Here is a 22658-nt window from a genome sequence, read left to right on the forward strand (position 1 = left end):
TTGTTTTTTTTTTTTACCAAAAAATCTCAATCCCAATCTCGCAAGCCGTTATTCAACTGATTATGCCACGAGAAAGTTTGTTTCTTTGCATAATAATTACTTGTATTCGGGGGCTGACAGCACAAATAGGGGGAAACAAAAAGATTACAGGTAGTACCCGGGTGGCGACATACTCGACTTAACGCAATTTCGACTTGACGACGCCGGAGTCTCGTCCGCCATTTTGCCTCCAGTTGTTTTTTTTGTTTTTTTTGAAGTCGCATACACAGTACCTTATTGTACTCGTACCTCACAGTAACTTATTTTTTACTTTACTTTATTAATGACGTGTTCTATCCTCACTAAACGTGAAGTTATTCAGCTTGATAGATAGCAAACAATGCAATTGTGCTTTTTGAACCTTTTACATTACTTCATTTTTGACAATTTGTAAAGCTGTAACACACATACGTACACTTATGTTCAAAACGACACACATTTTAACAATAAAACACTTGACACAAATCAATTGGTGTTCAAACATCCATCAAGTCAGATCAATATGTACATTTTTGGCATGAAAATGTCTCACCTTTTGGCGAAATATGCCGTTTTGAAGTCAAAAAGGGTGACCTACTTGAATTTTGTAGATCCGAGGAGAAATTTTTGGGGAGAGGGTGGGGTCGGTAGATTTAAAAAAAAAAAAATTATTATTATTTTTATTATCATGTGATTACCTTAGTACATAAACTGAGCACTTCAGAAATCGGTCCTTTAAAAAAGTTTCACTTGGACTGTCAGCATATCCTTCTGGCTGCTTCGCTGACAACAACCAATCATAGGCCCAAACTGCGTTCCATTATTCCAATCGCGCACACATTCTTCAGGTGTACATGGAGTACTTAGAGAGCCTTTGGTTGCCTTGCAAAGCTGCGAAAACAAAAACCAGACCTTCTCCTATACCTGTCAACTCGAGGCCGTTGGCAATCATACAAATAGTGACGTATGCCCTTACAAATTGGTGACTAATCTTACAAAGTTGTGTATAGCGTGCAATACGAAACAGAAATGAAACTCAATTTTTAAAAATAATATGAATTTATTGGTAATATTGTAACATATGACCTGGTGCAATTAAAGAACAATCAATATCTTCAGCTACATCATGATTACTTAAATTTAACAGTGACTTTTTTATAATTGTATGTAGCACTTATGGCAATTTCAATCATGTCTTGATGGCTGAACTTCATGGCATTTCAACTCGCAATTCAGTTTGGCTTGAAGGTAGTTCGTTAGTGTGTGCAATTATAAATTAAAAAGGTCAATTGATAAAATCAAGTTACCGATGCAATCTTTAGTCAGGGAACACTTCTTTTGCTAATTCTGAGAAGTGATCAGCAATAGTTGCAGGCAAATTGTGTTCGGCAACAAATTGGCAGAATACAATCTTCACTTTCGTAAATAGTACCGTAATTAAAAAGTCATTAATTACAGTTAAAAATTATTTCTCCCAAAAGGTAATTGATTTAGTAACTCAGTTACCTGAATGTAAGAGTAATTAGTTACTTGGCAAAGTAACTGGTGTTACCTTTCATGTTTTTTTTTCATTTTTTCACAAAAAAAAAAAAAAAAAAAGTCAAATTTGCTACGTTTGAAAGTCATTTAATGGTGTAAATCAACCGTTAAAGTTGTTAAAATTGCTCCCATTTTTGAATTACTGCCCTTATGTCTACTTACGACGTGAAAGTTTTAAAACTGTTTCATCATTTAAAGATAGATTCAAGTCAAGATTTTGCCGATTTAGAAGTATTTTAGATAAGTTACTTAGGTTCGCTAGGAAGGTTGACTACAACAGCCTTTCTGAGAAGTCTACTGCTTTAAAATGGCGGCTCTTTCTAACACCGCCGAGTCTGTCATTGCGCATGCAGTTATATATGCATGTGATATCTAGGCGTAGATTGTAGGCTGTCAGCTACGTCAGGAAGGTTGGTGCCACCTAGCCTAGCATCGCGTTTGCTACGGCGTCACAACACTCTTCTCTCTCCATGTCTCTGACTTGTCTCGCGTCATTCAAACAACGTAGTAACGCATAGTAACGCACATTGTCTCGTTGACAAAATCAGAACGGAGAAAAAAAACGGAACGCACGAAAAACGTACAGATTTTGAACGTACGGTGTACACATTTAAAAAACAGTGATCACTTGTACAAATTACGCCGAAACCGTACAACTTGACAGATATCCACCGTGGGGCAGACCAGAGCGCAGCATACCCACTTGCCTGCATTTGCCAGCAGATAGAATTTGGTGAGTAATGGTTTCAATCGTTTTCATATTTTGTATTATTATAAAGTTACTGCCTTTCGTTGCAGCTTGCGTTGAACACTGCCAGAGCTAGCCAAATCTCCCATAAAAAATAGCTCCCGTTAAGTTAGTGCCAAGCTTGTGTATTTAACGGTAATATAAATGACAAAACACACTGTTAAGTCAAATTAAGTGGCATGCTCTCGGATGGAGGGGGGCACCTCGCATCGATCCTGTCGTCCGCCTGAGGCGCGTTATTTTCGGCTGGGACTTGAGCTGACTCGACGAGTGGTGGGAATGAATCTTGCTTCTTAAAGCTTTTCAGAAATGCAGTGATCCCTCGTTTTCCGCGGTTAATGGGGAAACAGCGAAGTAGCGCACACCCCCCGTTTTTGTGCGTGTTCAATGCATTTATCCAGATTACCATTGGAAAAAAGATACATATTTATGACGTTTTTTTCCCTTTTTTTCCCCAAAGTATAATTTATAAATGGTTTTTAAGCACTTTAAAATTGAATAATTATGATAAGTTTTAAACATGTTACCGTCCCACTGAATTATTTTTAAACAAGAATAAAGTAGTAGGAAAATGCATGGCTTTATTAAATGCTTCATAGTGAGTCTACTCAAATCCTCTCAAGCTGCTCACTTAGTTAAACAATGATTGACGCATGCGCAAACTTTTTCTATGATTTTTTTTTTTTGATTGAAGCGATTTTTTTGGTTTTGTTTTGAAGGAACTTATGTTTTTGATTGAATAATAAAGACACAAATGTCCTAGCCAAAATGTGGCCCAAACGCAAAACAACATTACTTCTATTGAAAAAGTTGTTTCAATCAAGAAAAATAGTTTACAAATGCCTTTTTTTTTGTCTCAAATTTATTTTTGCATTCAAACACCTTTTTTTATTGAAGTGACTTTTTTTGGATTGAAAATATATATTTTGATTGAACCACCTTTGTTTTTGATCGAAGCAACTTTTTTTTTTTTTTTTTGACTGAATAATAAAGACACAAATCTACCTCCATAGTTATTGAGAGAGAAAGAAATTAAGAAAGCTTTAAAAATAAAAGCCTCCGAGGTGTTTGATTTTTTAATTTTTTTTTATTAATTTAAGATTTATTATTATTATGTAGACATGCCTCGAAAGGAAAGGAGATTGAAGGATTAAAAAAAGGAGTTGGATGAGGCTGCTAAAGGCAGTGGATACCTCATCAGCTTGGTGAATAGCACACTTGGTAAGAATAACAGATTGCAAGGATAGTCGGGTATAAAATAGAACCTTAAACAGAATTACAATGTCATTTTTCTGTAAGATTTAATGTCATTGCTTTATTAATTATTAGGTGCTAGAGTTGTTAAATATGGATAATAATGAAATAATAGTTTTGAGAAAACTGTGCTGTTGGTGGCTCAGTGACCATCAGATGTGGATTGTTCTCAGATGAACAACAAGTTGAGGAAGGAATTTTTGATGTAGAAGTTGAAGGAAGAAAACAGGCAGTGACTGAGTCACAGCCAGGAAGTGTTGATGACAGTGTTGATTTCTATTAACTGTCACCCCCTCCGAATTAAAGTATGTCCCAATTATAATCTAAAGATGGTTAAAATCTAAGTTATGTTGTTGTAAGGTGTATTAAATACTTGTTCATGTGCTCCTGTTGATCTAGGAGCACCTGCCCCTCCGCCGGTCTCTGCATGGCCCTGCTGAAACATAGTTTGGGTCGACAGTGCTCTAAATTTTGTTGGGTTGTACATTGTTTGGATACGCCGCCATGGTGGTAACATCACGTACCTTCGTTCCGGCAGACTCGACGCGGATTATAACTTGTGGTAGTGCTAGGCTAGTTCCTTCATTGTAGTCAAAATAAAACATGAGTGTGCATTAAGGCAGTGCCAAAAAATCGGATTATTAGACTCATCGCGATTTGACACGTGACGATTCAGTTACGATTCATAAATGTTCAAAAACGATGATTTTCCTTAATAACTTTATGACAGCCGCTAGGAGCGAAACGAAATTCAAGACACGTCTGCCGCCGGACACCTTTAACGGAGGCATGCACAAGGTTACGATGGATGCTGCTGGTTACTGAGCGAGAGATTTTCTCCTTTTCAAAAGACTCGAAAATTAATTTGTGTATGAGACAGGCAGGTCGCACTTCTGTGCACAAGTTATTTTTTAGAGCGAGAGGGGAAGAGAGATGGTTCGTTGCCCCTTGTCTTTCAGTTGTCTAGCAGTAGGCTCGAGTCGTGTTAATTGGAAAAAGTCCCGTGTCCGTCTATCGGAGGTGAGTACGCGAACCCCCTTGTACTGTTTAGATTTTATTGTTGTTGTTTTTGAGATGATACTAGTTAGCGCCGAGCGCTATGCTGATTAGCTGTTTGGCTAACATGTATTTCCATGTCAAGTTGTGCGTTGTTTGGTGGTGTACAAAAGTTACTCCAGATGCAGAATGTTTAAAACCAGGATTAAGTACAGCGGTAGCACTACAAACATGCGAAATAGTACAGAAATCTGTGAAAACAGTATATTGGTTAAAAAAAAATCTTATTTCTTAAGACGCTTCATTTCTTTCCAGAAAATGTGGAATTCATTCCACCAGTGTAAATTTTATTGTATTGTTGAGAGAAATAAGTACTGCCTCTGAAACAGCTGTTTTTGCACCTTCTTCTGTAAAAGAGCATTTCAAGCTCAGCTGTGTGTTCTATAGGCATGTTGAGAAATAAGTACTGCCTTTAAAATGGTTAATGTTTTTGCACTTTGTTAAAAAAAAAAAAAAAAAAAAGCTGTTGAATCATTACGATATTTTAAATAAATGATGGACATAAATTGGTTTGGCTACTTTATTAATTAGTAATGTATGATGCATCGATAATCGTGATCATTGTCAAACCGTGATCATCGTTCAATAATCGAATCGTAGGAACCTGAATCATAATCGAATCGAATCGCGGGGTCACTAAGATGGCACACCCCTAGTGTGCATTGTTGTGTTACTGGGTGCAACAGCGTCTCCCACAACAGAAAAGGGGTGAAGAAAACCACTGATTTTTCACCACTTTCCTGCATGGGGCAGCAATGAAGGTGACCAAATATCAGAGATTACAAAGGCACAACGGATGGCTTGGGTCGCAGCGGTTCGTCTGAGAAGCATATCTTTTGACCATATTTCTGCTGGAATGAGTGGTAACACCACAGGGTGCCATTTCATTCATCTCCAAAGGATGGGGTGGACGTGCAAACAATAAACGCATAACGGAAACAAGTGGGATTCTAGATAAACTACTTCCTGGTGATATGGTGTTGGTAGATTGAGGGTTTGATATACAAGACAGTGTGTGGCTCGTGTGCAGAAGTCAAGATCCCTGCTTTTACTAAAGGTCACAGCCAGCTTGATGCAAGTGATGTGGAGAGCCCTAGGAAAATTGTTCACCTTCGCATTCATGTGAAACAGGTGATTGGGAACATTTGGAATAAGTACACCATTTTGTCAAACAAGGTTCCTATTAGTTTTGTGGTGCCATGTAAAAGGGAGGATGTTACCTTCCTTGATAAGCTTGCGGTTGTTTGGTGTGCTCTTACAAACATGAGCCAAAGTGTGGTTGTGAAAAGTCAATAAAATGTAAATACTATAACATGACTTTAACAAGTTCTTGACAAACTAACAATTCGTTGTTTACTTTAGCTCTTCATAATCAACAGTTGTAACAATTACAGGGTGAGGTGATTTAATGTTATGTTATTCTATTTGGAATATGCACTGACAATTAGGGCTGTCCCAAACGACTAATTTTCTCCTGATTAGTCAGCCGACTATTTTTATGATTAGTCGACTAATCTAATAATTTTAAAAAACAAAAAAATTTTTTTTGTTTTGTTTTCTAATTTAGCAATGAAATTTTTGTTGACGCTTATCAAGTCACAAAAAACATATTGGAACACTTAAATTATTTATTAAAGTACAAATAAACACGTAAATAACAATAATAAATCACAAATAAACAATGAGTTGAAATGCTGATAGAATTAACTAGTGTAGCATCTTGATTGAAAAGATGGTCTCTTAAACTGATGGTTTACAAATTTTATTCCATCCTTGATGTAATCACACTGTAAAAGCTACGGTGCACACAAATAAAACAACACAATTAGAAATTAACGAAAACTTTTCACCTTTTTCCTTTTAAACCTTATTTATATATCAATGAATTGCCTATATGAATTGCCTTTACCTTTATTACCTTATCATTGACAATCTCTCCCTTAAGTGCAATCACTGTATATACTGTATATATTTATGACCTTTTAACCTTATATAATTTTCTATACTATAAAATAAACCATAACATGAAATAAACCTTTCAGTTAGCATTAAGAACAATACTAATAGCGCTTACAGGCCCATTGTCAATGAAACATTATTATTTAGTAAGGCGACAGCACCCTCTGGTGTACAAAAAATGAAAAAACAAAATTACAAACTGGGTTACGGCGCTTGAGGTGTTTATTCACGGCCGACGTTTAGCCAAGCTTGGCATTGAAGAGACAGGACGGAAGAGTGTACGCTCCTTTGTTTCTTTGAAATAAGTCAATGTTTTGGACACTCTGGTGCGGTTTTTTGGCTTTGTGCCGCTTTCCCCGCTTGCATACAGAGCATCCGACATTCTGAACTTTCCGTGCATATATATTTTTTTAACTTTTCATTAACCGTCGACGGGATGTTGTGCTCGTCGACGGATTTACGTCATCGATGACGTCGACTATGTCGACTAGTCGGGACAGCTCTACTGACAATGTTTGGACAGTGTTGTAGACAAGAACTGGGACTAATAAATTGCAATTGATTTTTTTCATTTAATGCAACTTCTCCAGTAAAATATTTGAACTGACAGTTTAAAATCTTTACATTAGTGCACAAAAGCCCCACACTCTGACAGGGGGCAGCAAATATTATAATATATAATATTATGATAAATTATAACTAATACTATATAAATACAAGATTACAAAATATGTCTTTGTCAAAGCGGTTTAAAATAAATATATAAATACTGGTCTTAGGTAAATAGCCAGGCAGAATAAATATGTACATTGCAGTTCTTGCATTTCCATTTAAGGGTTGCAACTTCTCCAATACATTATTTGAACTGACAGTTTAAAATCTTTACATTTACATACATAGTCAATGAGGACAGGTCGTCCAAATTGTTGCTCCATGCCTTCTTTGGCAGCAAGTATATGGGTCTACATCGTTGATTAAATTGATTTTAGAAAAGTACCGGTTTTGAGTTTCTCTGTAAATCCCACCACGACTATGGGTTTTTAACATAATACCTGCAAAAAAAAGCCATCCTACGGTGAAGTAAACGGCTGTTTTACGAAATTTCAAGGTTCGCTGACGAAATTTCAAGGTTCGCAGTGAGTCAGCAACAGGCACACTTTTGCTAAACAGACAATGTTTATTGATTAGAAATTGCAAATGAATGAAGTTTATTGAAAGAAAAGGAAAAAAAAACATAACATAGAATAACCACAGCGCTAGGTCTAGATTGTCACTGATAACGTCTAAGACCCCCACGATGCAGTTAAAACACACACAAGTACAAGAAACAATGGCGCTAGATGTATAGTTGTCAAAGCTAACACCCCCACGCCACAGTTAAAGCACAACGAGTTCCCTGGTAATGAATCAAGCTCCTACCTGTTGACAATGAGCGGAGAGCCATACGCTCTAGGTCTGAGTATCCAAGGAACCAAAGCTGAGCGACCACACGTTAATCCAACGACAGACTCTGGCGTGGCCCGGAAATGTCCGGCTTTTTATTGGCACATGTCACGTGGCCTGCAAACTTATTGGTTCACTCGTTGTATGACTCTCGTGTCCAAATATGATTGGTTTACTCGTTGTACTTTAATACTGTTACGTGCCAAAGATGGCTCGCGAAAGGCGTAACATAAAACAATCCACACAAATGGACAAGTGGACACAAATTTATTTACACAATAATCAAACTCGCAATGAATATGTACAAAATGCCGAGGAAGCGTGACTTCAGGGTAAGCCCAGGCCAAAACAACAAACAAAAGCAACTACACTTAAACCCCACCCGCTAACTAAGCCCTGATCATGTAAAAGGAACAAAGAAAAGACAGCTTCTAACCTAACTTCCTACTCTATACAAAACAGGAGAAAACGGGTTGAACAGAAATGGCGACTTACCCTTACTTGCTTCAGTGCTCTTATTTACAGTGGTGAACAAAAACGATCCAATAACGAATAAACACAAAAGATCTCACCGAAAAAGCGGGAGTGTATCAAACTAGCGATCAAAGTGCAAACGAGCGTGAATGACGAGCAAACAGCTAGCGAGGAGGAACGCGACAGAATACTGCCAAATTGCGACCTCATAGAACGTTGACAGCGGCAGGTTTATGAAGCTTGGCGCCTTTTTCTTGGCCAATCAGCTGCGGCGACGTCGTTGGTCCGTCCTGCGTCGATCAGCTTCCGTCACAGTGGGAGGGGAAGCAGCCAGCTGGTGGAGGCGACGATCACCTGACTGGAAGAACCTCAGAAAATTAACCATTAAACGGCCAGCGCCGTCACAAATACACAGTTAGTTACTCCTAAAGGCACGCTCAAAGGCTCTTTATTGTCAAAGGCAGTTGTTGTTATATACGTGGACTCGTTTTACTTTAATACGCAGTTAGTTACTCTTAAAGGCACTCTCAAAGGCAGTTATTTTTATAGATATGTGCAGTTATATATGTGCAGTTATATATGTGGAACCAGTGCGGGTCACAAAAGGTCTTGTCAAAGGTTACAGGTGTTTTTCTCCATTCATCGGCAAAACTGGTTACAGTCCACGTTGAGTCTGCCGGAACGGAAGTACTTGATTTTACCAACATGGCGTCGTATCCAAACAATGATGTAGTACATCCCATTCCCTATTTGCCTAAAAAAATTCTGCAATCTTAAATGCTACGAATGCTTACTTATTTACAATTCGCTTTGCAAATCGCTCACACGTAACTCCACAAACTGTAGCTGTAAATTTTATAACAAATGCATACACAAACATATATTGGCTGAAACAACTTATAGCTGTATGTGCCAAACCAGAGCACAGCTATCCCTTATCCATGTCAGACGTCTGAGTGTGCTTCTCAGTCATAAAAGACAACAGCCCAGCCAGACCCAACGCTGCCACCAGAGGGCAGTGTATCCTCTATTTTAAACAAAATACAATACTTTTGGACTTTTTGGACAGTTATTTTGTAAGGGGTACTCAAATGGTTAATTCCGACTTGCGTGGAAATTTGGGTTACGTCGCCATTTTAGGAATGTAACTTATTCCTAACCCGGGGATTACCTGTATATTGGGTCAGAACTAACTTTAATCAGATTACTGGTTTGGAAAAATGAACGCGTTAGATTGCTCGTTACTGAAAGAAAGTAATCAGATTACAGTAACGCGTTACTTAGTGACAACACTGCTGACACTGACAACACTTAGTTACTGACACCACTGCCTACCATAGAGTCCCTTTTCATTCAGATGCCGACGGATAGTATAGGTTGACACTGTTGTACCCTCGGACTGCGACACAGCTTGAACTTGTTTGGATGTTAGTCGATATTCTTTATCCACCATCCGCACTATCTTTCGTTGAAATCACTCCCCAATTTTTCTTTTCCATCTACATCTAGGGAGGTTAGCCACAGTGCCATGGGCTTTACATTTATTGATGACACTTCGCACGGTAGACACAGGAACATTCAGGTCTTTGAAGAGGGACTTTTAGCCATGAGATTGCCCATGCTTCCTCACAATTTTGCTTCTCAAGTCCTCAGACAATTTTTTGGTCTTTTTTTCTTTTCTCCATGCTCAATGTGGTACACACAAGGAAACAGGAGAGAGGTTGGGTCAACTTTAATCCATTTTAACTGGCTGTAATTGTGATTTAGTTATTGCCACCACCTGTTATGTGCCACAGGTAAGTAACAGGTGCTGTTAATTACACAAATTAGAGAAGCATCACATGATTTTTCAAAGGGTGCCAATACTTTTGTCCGGCTCATTTTTGGAGTTTTGTGTAAAATGATAATGATTTAATTTTTTTTTCGCATTCTCTTTTGTGTTTTTTCATTGCAAGCAAAATAAAAGAAGATATTACTACCAAAGCATTTGTAAGTGGAATCATTTTCTGGGAGAAATTGAGCATTATCTGACAGAATGGCAGGGGTGCCAATACTTTTGGCCAGCAGTGTATGTCTGAAAAGGACTGTTGTTATTGTCTCCTTAAAAAAGTTTGAGGGAAAAAATATGAAAGTTTTCTGTGAATCAATCAGTCAATCGCTCAGCCCTTACCTTACCATTGAATTATGATTATCGTTATTCAGTGCCATTGACCTTCAATAGAAGTCCAATCCATTTTGACTGGGAGGCTGGTAGCGATCCAACGATTTCTACCACCCCCACGAAGTCAAAATGGATTGGCCGTCCATCGCCGTCAGTGGCAAAGTCGTTTTAACAATGGGAAGGTTTATTAATCTCCTGGCCTGCCAGGCTTATAAAGCCCTGGAAAGTGGAAACCCTGGAATGTATAATTATTGCTGATTAGTCATTTAATCATATTGTGGCTCCTGAGGCTAAAATGCATGTGGCCATGTGTTGTTGTGCAGATACTACAATTAGATAGGAGTATATTGGTAATGATATAGTGGTGTTGAAATGAGGTTTTCGTTGTCATATGCCACCACAGCCCAGATTGAACTCTAACTGAGTCCAAACAGCCTCCAGGCGTTCCACTCTTTATTTGTGTAATGCATTTTTTTTTCTATTGCAGCCCTGCAGAAGAGCTCAGTTTCGGTTGTGGAGATACAGAGAAGAAAAGCCTCATTATCCTGTGCAATGTGACCAAAAACCCATTAGCCTTTAAGGTGAGCGTGACATGTCATCTGCTTTTGTTTTAACTGCATCTCACAAAAAGTTTCTGATTCTAGTAGTTTTCCTTTTCAGGTTCGGACTACGGCACCCGAGAAGTACAGAGTGAAGCCTAGCAGCAGCACTTGTGAACCAGGCGCTTCCATCGATATTGTGGTGTCACTGCATGGAGGTACTTTTCCAAGTTTAACGTATTCTTTACTAGGACTTCCACAAACATTGATTTTTGAGGGGGTGATGATTAACCGACTAATTGGCTCATATATACATTTTTATATTAGTCTTATATAAGTTTTGGTTTAAAATATGCATTGGACCCAAAAACAATGCGCAGAGAAAAGTTGGACTATTATTATTACTATTATAGTTTTCCAAAGAAAAAGTAATGTTTGCAAATATAATTTCAAAAAAATTCGCATGATTTAATCGAGGACTACAGATATATCAGAGTATTAACTTTTTAACTTTGTTTATTAAGTAAAGCTAGATCAAATGTGAAATGTAAATAAAAAAGATAATATTGCTTTTTTCCATGTTTCCTTTTTTGATTTACAATATATTTTAAAATGTTTTGCAAAATTCAAAGTGAATAATAATAATTTTTTTTAAAAAAACTACTTTTTTCCCCTTGTTTTGTGTTTTGATTGGAAAAAAGAATAAAATCTTAAATATTCATATAAGCACAACAAAAAAGTACAACATTTACTGTTGCTTTCCTTTTGTGTGTTTTTATTCCTAATATATATATTTGAAAAAAAAAATCAAGTTTCGAATTAGAAAAAAAGTATTTTTTTCCCAATTTTTTACAAAGTAAAATAAATAAAAGTTTAAGATATAAATACGAACAATACCAATTACATTTTTAAAAATTTTCAATTTTCGTTTTCAATTTAAAATATATCTTTAAAAATACATACTTTTTTTTATTAATCGAGTTAAAAATGACCTTTTATCATATTTTTCCCTGCATTGCTGTTTTTGTAATGGAGGGAAAATGTGAATGAATAAATACGACAATATTTACGATTGAGAAAATCCAAAAAGATGATTTGGACATTTTTTTTAGCTCGACAATGTCTCTAAACAATTCATCGACTATCAAAATAGTTGATTAATTTGTTGTTAACCGATTAGTTCTCAATCACAAAAGTCGATTAATGAAAGCAGCTCCTCCCAGTTGAAATGGATTGTCACTGTCAATGACAATCACTCAATACCACAGGTTTGTTTCCCCCATTTTTTTGCCCAGCGTCTCAAGCGTCCCCCCAGGATCGCTTCCTGGTGATGGCGGCAGAGATGGACAACGTAGGATCTCAAGAACTCGCGCAGTTCTGGAAAGAAGTACCAAAACCTAAAATCATGGAACACAGGTACTTCCTGACGCTTTGAGGAATTCCTGCTAGTTTCATTCAACTGTTTCTTTTTTTCCCCTGCAGGTTGCGATGCCATGTTCTTGAAAGCGTCAAACCGGTGGTGAACCCTTTGAAGGAATCTTACGATATAGGAAGCAGCAACGACATTAACACGATGGTAAGTACGCTGTCACATGGCATCGGAAAGCAAAAACAAAAAAAATGACTTGACAGGCATCGCAATTGCAATGTAACAGTTTATATTTCTTACACTGTCTGCTGGTAGGCTACTTGGCACCAGATTATGATTTAGTGAGTCTTGGCTGAATGAAGGCTATTTATTTCTTTCCTAGGAAGAAGCTGCAATCTTCATTTATTTATTGATTATTTATTTTAGTTTTTATCTTAACCTGTGGACAAGCGAGACAGTGTGACTGCCTCCTTTCAAATGTCTTTTTAAAGATTTCCCTAATTGATTTTACAGATCAATATCAGAGTGGGCGCCCTTATAATTGACTTACATAAAGAGCATTGCGTCTTCTTTATGCAATTTTGGCTTCTTGGAATATGATTAGCACGTTAGTTGCCATTGGCAGCGATAGACGTCCAATCCATTTTAAGCGGTAGGGCTGGTTCGTTCACTCGTTGCTAGCCCTACCACTCAAAATGAATTGGACGTCGATTGTCGTCAATGGCAACCAATGAGTTAATCAGAAAGCGCAAGTGGTGTCCACTGCTTTTTCAATTTTTATGCTAAGATAACAACTCGACAGCTTTACGAACAAACTTTTCTTTTATACATTTAGGGGTCTTTAGGTCAAAGTGTAATGCAGGGGTGTCCAAACGTTTTGCAAAGGGGGGCCAGATTTGGTGTGGTAACAATGTGGGGGCAGACCTTGGCTAACGTCCTTTACGTAGAACAATATATTTAAGCAAATTTTAGCAAGCCATTCTGTGTGTCACATTTGCTATATTATTTTTTTAAATTAATAATTTCAACAATCTTGCAACTAGCCTTTGTGGCGTTCTCTTTCGACTCTCGGGCTCTTGCGAAATGCTGCTGCTGTGAAATTAAACTAGTTTCAAGTTGCTTCAATTTCTCACTACGTATCTTCCCTGTAATCTTGTCGTACATGTCAGCGTGTCTTGTTTGGTGCTATTGCCTCACATTGAACTGTTTAAAAACAGCGACTGTCTCTTTGCAAATGAGGCAGACACACAGACACAGTTGTTGCGTATTTTAGTGAAGAAATAGTCAAATTTCCACCTATCCTTGAAGCGTCAGCAGTTGCAGTCAACTTTTTTTTGTTGATTGTCGCCATTTTAGAAAATTGGGTCACACGGGGTAATGTTAGCGTGCTGCTGCCTTTTACTGGGTAAATGAGGAGCAGTATTTAGTGTGTAGGTGACTTCATATGCTGGTAGCAGTACTGCTGACCAATTTATTAAGTCTGTGTGCGGGCCAGACGTTATTTATTTTATGACAGAGGCTGGGGGCCGGATGAAATTTGTCCACGGGCTGCATCTGGCCCCCGGGCCGGACTTTGGACATGACTGGTGTAATGGGAGCTGAGCTTCCTGCTGGATTGTTGAATAATTACCGTATTTTCCGCACTATAAGGTGCATTGGAGTATAACACACACATTCAATGAGTGGCCCATTTAAAAACTTTTCATATCTAGGTCGCACAGCGTTATAAGGCGCAGTAGTAGTAGTGGTTGGGGTTGCGCTATGCAGCCACTAAATGTAGCTGCGCTAAATGTCATGCCATGAGTAACCAATATTGATCCAAATACAGGGTGACCCAAAAAAAAAAAACAACAGGAACTTTTTAGCAATCCAATAAAACCAAGACTGTTGGAAGAAAATATTTTCTTTATAGGAATTGACACCTTAAAACATGCCAATTAAGAAACAATGATGGAGTTTTCACTTTTTTAAAATGACATACTTTAAATGGCGTCCTCTTGTACAAATACATTCTTGAAATGTGCTGCTAAGATTTCTCATTGGTTCCTCGTCTGAGATGTTGAATACTGTGAATTTCACCGTGGTTGCTAAAATGGCATATTTACTTGCTCAAGGTCACTGTCTCGCAGTGTTGCCACTTGCTCATGTCTGCTAATTAGAGGAGTTCCAAAAAATCGATTATTACATGCATCGCGATTTGACACGGGACGATTCGATTACGATTCATAAAGGTTAAAAAACGAGGATTTTCCCTCATAACTTTATGACAGCTGCTCGTAGCGGAACAAAATTTAAGACACGTCTGCCGCCCAGATACCGTTAACGGACGCACGCACGGCGTTATGATGGATGCTCCCGGTTATTGGGAGAGGAATTTACTCCTTTTTAAAAGACTGGAAAATACGTTTGTGTATGACACAGGCAGGGACAGAAGCGCAAGTTATTTTTTTAGAGCGAGAGAGGAAGAGAGATAGTTCGTTGCTCCTTGTCTTTCAGATGTCCAGCAGTAGTTTTAAGGCATTTCAATTGAAAAATGTCCTTAGTGGGTTGCTAAGACCTGTGTGCGTCTATAAGAGGTTAGTACACGAACTCTCTTGTTTAGCCTTTATTGTTGTTGTTTTTTAGATAGTTAATAGTTAGCGCCGAGCGCCAAGCTTATTAGCTAACGTGTATTTCATATGCAGAACGTGTAAAACCATGATTAAGTACAGTGGGAAAAACAACAAACATGCGAAATAGTACAGAAATCTGTTGTTGTAAGTGCTGCCTGGGAGCCGACAGGCGTGTGTGAGCGTGCAGGGAGAGAAGAAAGTGCGTGCGCTGTAATGAGTGTGTGTGTGGCGATGTTGGAGGCTGCCGGACTTTTTTATGTGCTCAGCAATAAACGCCACAAGTTAAAAGTGATCAAGATCAGTTTTGATTTCCACCTGTCACTCCAAGAGTTACACAAAGGAGGTAACACTGTGAAAACAAAGTATATTGGTTAAAAGAATTCTTATTTCTAAAGACACTTTGTTTGTGTCCAGAAAATGTGGAATTCATTTGACCAGTGTAACTTTTATTGTATTGTTGAGAGAAATAAGTACTCCCTTTAAAATGGTTAATGTTTTTGCACTTTCTTGTAAAAAAAATAAATAAATAAAAACACAGTTTAAGGGCAGTTTTTTGTTGTATGGGCATGTTTCCATCGTACCTGTTGAATCATAAGGATAATTTAAATAAATAATGGACATAAATTTATTTGGCTACCTTATTAATCAGGAATGTACGATGCATCGATAATCGTGATAATCGCGATAACCTTGATCATCGTCATTACCGTGATCATCAAAATCGAATCGTAGCACCCTGAATCGTAATCGAATCGAATCAGGGGTGTGCCTAAGGTGGCCACACCCTTAGTGCCAGTACGCAAAAATTCCCTTTTTTTCTTTTTATTATTTTTTTAAGTGGTCAACAGCGGATTACATGAATGCATTCATGCAGGACGACACCATTTGAAGGACACAATTTTAAAATGAAAATTCCATAATTGTTTTTTAAATGGGATGTTTTAAGGTTCCAATTACTATGAATAAAATATTTTCTAAAAACTTGTCTTTGGGTCACCTTGTTGTTGTAGTTATGTTATGCATCCAGTAATGGCGCTACGCTTAAGGGAATGTCATGATTAACCAATATTGATCTATATATATAAGGCGCATCTGATTATAAGGTGCACTGTCAGGGAATCTTTGGGCAACTAACGATTCAATTACGATTATGTTTCAGAGGCTCCGATTCGGTTATAAGTCGATTATTTATACTTCTCCAAAATGCAAACTTGCGGTTACACTTCAGGGTGACACTTCAAACATGAAAAATCGCTGTTTAACATGAAAAAAAAAATCAATTAGTGACACCACAAGCAATGACGAAAAGTGCTTTTTTGCGGAGTGGAAAGCTTAGCGGTTTAGCGAACGTACTTCCGGTGAACATTTCAAAATAAAAGCACGTCGTGTTTGTCATATAAATAACGATTTCTGGAGTGCAGTGCATTCCTCCTCCCGCAGCCCAGCAAAGGAGCCATCGTCACCCCCCCGGGATCCAGGGTGGTTCCCCGGACCACCCGCGCTCCCGTCAACCGGCCCCCAGGGATGGGAAGAGGGAACGCACCGGGGAAAAAAGACCACTCAAAAAAGAGTCACCCGAGGAGTTGAAGGAAAGCGAAATCCAATATGAAAAGAAAAGGGAAAGAAAGTTTCAGCCCAAGTGGTGAGACCGCTGGAATTGGGTCAGCTCCGAAGATACAAAAAACAAGGTTTACTGTGAGGTGTGTAGATCAATACCCACATATGCAGGCAATTAGGTTAGAGAAAAGTCAACGAGTATATGAAACCTATAGTATGAACATAGCATGTGATAATTAAATCATGTGAACTACGGAGAAAATAATGTCGTCATAATGACGGTCCAGTTTGAAAATTGTGAGCCATAATTGGATTAGTCATCTCTTTGACTTCTAAATTGTTGCCATGACAACCGAGCCGGGGGAGACTTTCAGAAGGTGGTAAGGGGAAGACAGGAAAGCTTCACCCAGGCACGAGGCTCTCCCGCAGGCCCGCCTCCCCCTGGAGGTCCCAAGAAAAATGTTTTTTTGTTTGTGTGTTTGTTTCCCAAAAACATTAAAATATGGGTAAGTAGTCAGTGGAGTCAATTTGGGTTTATTCATGTTTCTCGTTGGTTCATCCGTCTTCCGGTTTGGTGCACCCTGTAAAGTTGAAAACGGGTAAATGATGACGGCAAACACCAATTTGTTACACACCAACGTTATACAAAAATAACAAAAATCATTTTAGCGCAAAAACACGTGAGGAGGAGATGGAGGAAGAACTAGAGCGATCATGGAATGATTATGGATGTGATTGTGAAGTTGGAATAGAATTATTGGCACAATGGAAGCCAAAGAGTTAAGAAAAAAAAAGATAATTTGGACCCTCTTTAGGTCAACAATGTCTCTTAAACTATTGTCAATAAATGTTAAATAATATAATATTTAGTTGAAAAATCTTCATAGCAGTTCTGCTAGCTGTTCTGGTAAAAGCAATTGTATCTGACATGGAATGAGATGGAAGACCTATGTTCTTCTAAAACCCTTGTTTTTTTCTCTCTCTCTTTTGTGCCACCAGCTCATGCGTTTGATGGCCTCCAATTCCCGCCTGGAGCAGAGCGTCAACACGTGCATGTGGGTCCAGAAAGTTTTAATCTGCCTGGTCCTGATTCTGCTTTTACTCAACCTGTACTGCATCCACCTGCTGATGTTCTACCAGCAACTATCTTGACCAACAAAGACCGTTCAAGGGACACAATTCGGTGCCGACGATCAAAGACGCTTTTAACAACTTGGCAGCATTTTATAAGCTGGAAAAAAAGGTATTTATTACTAAAAAATATGAAGGAAAGATTTATTTTTGTGATCATATTGTATGTACAATATTTTATATGATATTGAAGATGTGAAAATAAACACTTAATTCACGTAAGTCATTTTTGTAGCGTGGACATATAAGTATAGATTCAATCAGTAAAGTTGCGGTCCTTCGCCGCCAACAGATTGCTTCTAATTAGCTAAAACTACAGAAGCAATTAGCAGCGGGCACAAGGACACGCGCGCATTGCTTATTGTCAATCTGTTTTATCTGCGACGCCGAGCAATCAGGACCCGCGTGATGAGCGGCCATTTCTGTTTAGTTATCAACACGTGCCGTTCGAACGCGGTTGGCTGATGAGCGACAGTAATGAGCACATTCTTGCGGTGTTGATTACCATGAGGTTGTTTGCAAAAGCCTCCGAGACCGCCCGCTCTAACCTACTTTGAAGTTTTAACGCTGCTGGAAGTTAATGGAGTCTTTGGGAGTGGGAAGATTGTGGGTCTTATATGGCTCACCAAAGAAATAAAAAGCATTAAAACATTTCACTCAAAAATACATCATTAGTACTACCCCCACCTTTAAATTGAACATATAAATTTCATCCTTCTACTGAGTTTGTCACTAGTAGCGAATTCATTCGCTGCTAACCCTCCGAGTTTAAATGGATTGAACTTCCATTGCCGTCAATGGCAGCCAACGAGCTAACATAATATGTGTAAGTTGCCACTCAGGTTGTTGTTGTTATTGTGGAGACTCATTTTGAAGTCTTATTCTTCTGTCATTAATCGACCGGTTGTCTTGAAACTTTGCACCCATGTAGCATGGGGCTTGTATCATTACATTCTCGGAGCCCGATTTTTTATTTCTTGTCTTACATCTTATATCTGTCATGAATAAAAAAACAAGTCTAAATGACAAAATGTTCATTTTTTTTCCTCTCCATTTTATCAAGAAAATGTTTCTGTGAAATAACCAGTGTTGTTAATAACGGCGTTACAATATAACGGCGTTACTAACGGCGTTATTTTTTTCAGTAGTGGGTAATCTAATTAATTACTTTTCTCATCTTGGCAACGCCGTTACCGTTACTGAGGACGGAAAGGCATGCGTTACTATGCGTTACTATATTGGTCGAAAAGTCTGAGGGAGACGGACTCACCGAGACGACAGAGCAGAGCAGGAGCGGGGAGGAGGCAAGAAAGTGTGAAGCCGAGCAAACGCGATGCTAGGTAGCTCCAATAATACATGTTGTAGCCGATAGCCGGACAAACTACGCCCGCATGTTATGGTAGATATGGTAGACATGGTAGATATCCCATGTACTGTATATAGATATAACTAGATGCAAAATGTTAGCCGCCATCTTAAAGCAGTAGGCTTTTTAGGACGGCTCTGTTGTAGAGAACCTTCCTCGCGAACCTAAGTAACTTTTTATCCAAAATACTTCTAAATCGGCAAAATCTTGACTTGAATCTATCTTTAAATGATGAAACAGTTTTAAAACTTTCATATGTCGAAAGTAGAGAGAAGGGAACTAATGCAATAATGGGAGCAATTTTAACAACTTTTAACTGTTGATTCAGGGTAAAGGGTAAATTAGGGTAAAGAATTGGGCTCGGGCCAATTGTACCAAAAACCTCCACAAAAAACTTCACATAGTGTGGCCAATGTTTTTTTTTTTTTTTTTTTTTTGAGGGGGAAAAAAAAAAAGTAATTATCACCAATTACTTTGCCAAGTAACTGATTACTCTTACATTCAGGTAATTGAGTTAGTAACGCAATTACTTTTTGGGAGAAGTAATTTGTAACTATAATTAATTACTTTTTTTCAGTAAGATTAACAACACTGGAAATAACTTAGTAATAATTTGTCTAAAATATTGTATTAATCTTGGAATTGTCAAAAAAAGATACATTTCTTGGCAGTGTTGTTTTGGCAGCCCTTTTAATTTTTGTTTTAGTCTTTAGGATGAAAATATTTACAAGTCTTATGTCACACTTAGACAAGATGTAGCGGACTCAAATGCAAAATTCAGTCAGAATGCAATGAACAACTTACAACTTAGAATATCTTTGGCTATGGACTGGCTTTGGTGGCATCGAAGGGTGAAGACACTTTGGCACGAGACTAGGGAATGACAAACAATTTAAGCATATAGGAATGCAGCACAGGTGGGAACAATAGGTAATCATAATCAGACAGGATAGACAGCAAGGAGGGTGAGTGTTGGAAACAGGAGGGTAAGGCTTCAAAATAAAGCAGGAAGAGACAACAATATACCAAGACATGACAACCCAAACCCAGGCGTGACAGAACCGCCCCTCTAGGACCGGATCCCAGACGGACCAGGCATCTCAGGATGGTCCCCGTGGAAGTCTGCAATGAGGCTATGGTCAAGAATAAAGAGGTAGGGGACCCACTGTCTCTCTTCGGGGCTGTACCCTTCCAAATCGACGAGATACTAGCGTCCCCTGCCCCTGGACCGGACCGCCAACAGCCGCTTGACCTTGTAGGCGGGGCCGGCGTCAACATCCAGTGGGGGTGGCGGGGGCGGAGTCGGCAGCGCTGGGCTTTCCACCATGGGTTTCACTTGACTCACGTGGAACGTGGGGTGGATCCAAAGGGTCCAGGAAGGCCGCAGTCGAACGGCCGCAGGTCCCACCACTTTGGAGACTGTGAACGATCCAACAAAGTGGGGTGCCAGCTTCCTGGATGAGGGTCGAAAAGGGTGATCCCAGGCGCTGAGCCAGACCCGCTGCCCCGCCTGGTAGGAAGGCGACGTCGACGGTCCGCCATTCTTTTCATTCTGTCCCCCTGTCGGGAAAGGACCAGGTGGGCAGCCTCACAGATGCGCCTCGACGGCGGACGGAGGCTGAGGGAACGGAGACCTCCGGCTCCTGGGCGGTGAAAACTGGAGGGTCGTAGCCGAACACAAATTTAAACGGTGACATACCCGTAGCTGAGGTGGGCAGCGTGTTATGGGCGAACTTGATCCAGACCAGGCGGTTGCCCCGTGTCGATTGGTTCTGGGACACCAGGCACCGGAGGCCGGTTTTCAACTGCTGGTTCAGGCGCTCGGTCTGACCGTTGGATTCCAGATGATACCCAGAGGTAAAGCTTGGCTTGGCAAGGATCAATTTGCACAAGGCCCCCCAGAAACGGGACACGAACTGGGGCCCCCGGTCAGATACAATGTCTTAGGGGAACGCATGAACCCGAAACATCTGCCGCATCATGATCTCAGCAGTGTCTTTGACGGAGGGCAGGGCTGGTAGCGCAATAAAGCGGGCCATCTTAGAGAATCTGTCGACCACTGTGAGGTTGTGTTGTTGCCTTGTGAGATCGGGTGTCCTGTGACGAAATCCATGGAGATTTCAGCCCAAGGCCTGGAGGGGATGGGCAGCGGCTGGAGCAGTCCCATGCGTGGGCGGTTTGAGCTCTTGTTCTGGGCGCTGATTGAGCATGCCTTAATGTACTGAGCATGCCTTAATGTACTCCTGGACATCCGGCTCCATGCCCGGCCACCAGAACCTCCGGCAGATGGCGTGCATTGTCCGCCAAACTCTCGGATGGCAGGAAAGCGGCGAGGAGTGAGGCCATTGAAACACCAGGGGGCACGGCCAGTTAACCACAGCGCTGATTTTAGCCGGATCCATCTGAACCCTTCCAGGGGCTACGATAAAGCCCAGGAAGGAGATGGTGTCGGCGTGGAATTGGCTTTTCTCTGCCTTAAAGTGCGTATGACAGGAGAAAAAAAGTTAAATAGAATTATAATGTGAATTAAAATCTAATTTTGAGACGATTTGACCTATACAACAATTTGGCAAAGCGCGGATGACGAGAAATTAGTTTTTTAATCTGCCGGTTAACCACACATACCATTACAAAGCTCTAGCGTACCCAACTGGAGGATGACGTCAGCAGGAGAATGGTTTCATCTGTTTTACTATTCAGCCCATTGAGGGGGAATTATACAAAACGAGGAAAATGTGACGAAGAGAGCCGCAAAATGTCATTGTTTCAGTCTCTCTACTCCAGTATTTTTACAGGATATTCTTTTGATCCAATTATTTTTCCCCAATAGCTAAATAAATGGTATGTTCATGATAAATGACAGTCTTGTGGCAAATGGAATATGAAATAATAAAAATGCATTTATTTATTCAGTACGACATGGCCAAATTACTCCATAATGGTGTCGACTTCACCTTTACTGTCGCGCCTCCCGAACGATATTTTATGCCACAGTAGTTAGTCGGGCTTTTGTCATTTCTCTGCCCCCGGCTTCGGAGAATGTAAATAAACCAATAGGCGGGACAGCTAGCCGACATGCTAACCCAAAACACAAAACTAGCCTGGATCATATCACACGGCGGCGGGGTTGTCGATTTTCTTCGCCAATCAGCAACCCGCCCGGCGGCAAGCAAGTTAAAGCTCGTAGTTACCCTGCTGAGGGCAGAGGGCTCGTTTGCGGGGAAGCAGCTGGACAATGACCGCTGGACAAACCGGCCGACGTCGGAGGAGTGCGTAGCTGCCACATGGTCAACAGGAATATGGCAAAATAATGCTTTACCACACGGCGAAGACGTTAACAGCGAGAGAGTCAGATGAGAGCGGCTGCAGTTGTTGTGCAGCTAACATGGCAGAATGTATCTGAGGAGAGCTTTTCTACATGCCCATCCATGA

General features: G+C 39.7%; 1 protein-coding gene across 1 annotated transcript in view; it reads left to right on the plus strand.

The window, feature by feature from the left end:
* Positions 1–18917, plus strand: part of LOC130926671 (motile sperm domain-containing protein 2-like) — a 50688-nt gene extending 31771 nt beyond the window's left edge. The window contains exons 11-15 of the mRNA XM_057851720.1: positions 11140–11233; positions 11313–11409; positions 12487–12607; positions 12674–12767; positions 17729–18917. Of these exons, the coding sequence (XP_057707703.1) occupies positions 11140–11233; positions 11313–11409; positions 12487–12607; positions 12674–12767; positions 17729–17881 (559 nt within the window). The 3' untranslated portion in view covers positions 17882–18917. The remainder of the gene's footprint in view (positions 1–11139; positions 11234–11312; positions 11410–12486; positions 12608–12673; positions 12768–17728) is intronic.
* The last annotated feature ends 3741 nt before the right edge of the window (positions 18918–22658 follow it).

The sequence above is a fragment of the Corythoichthys intestinalis genome, chromosome 12 (assembly GCF_030265065.1).
Source record: "Corythoichthys intestinalis isolate RoL2023-P3 chromosome 12, ASM3026506v1, whole genome shotgun sequence".
NCBI classification, from domain to species: Eukaryota; Metazoa; Chordata; class Actinopteri; order Syngnathiformes; family Syngnathidae; genus Corythoichthys; species Corythoichthys intestinalis.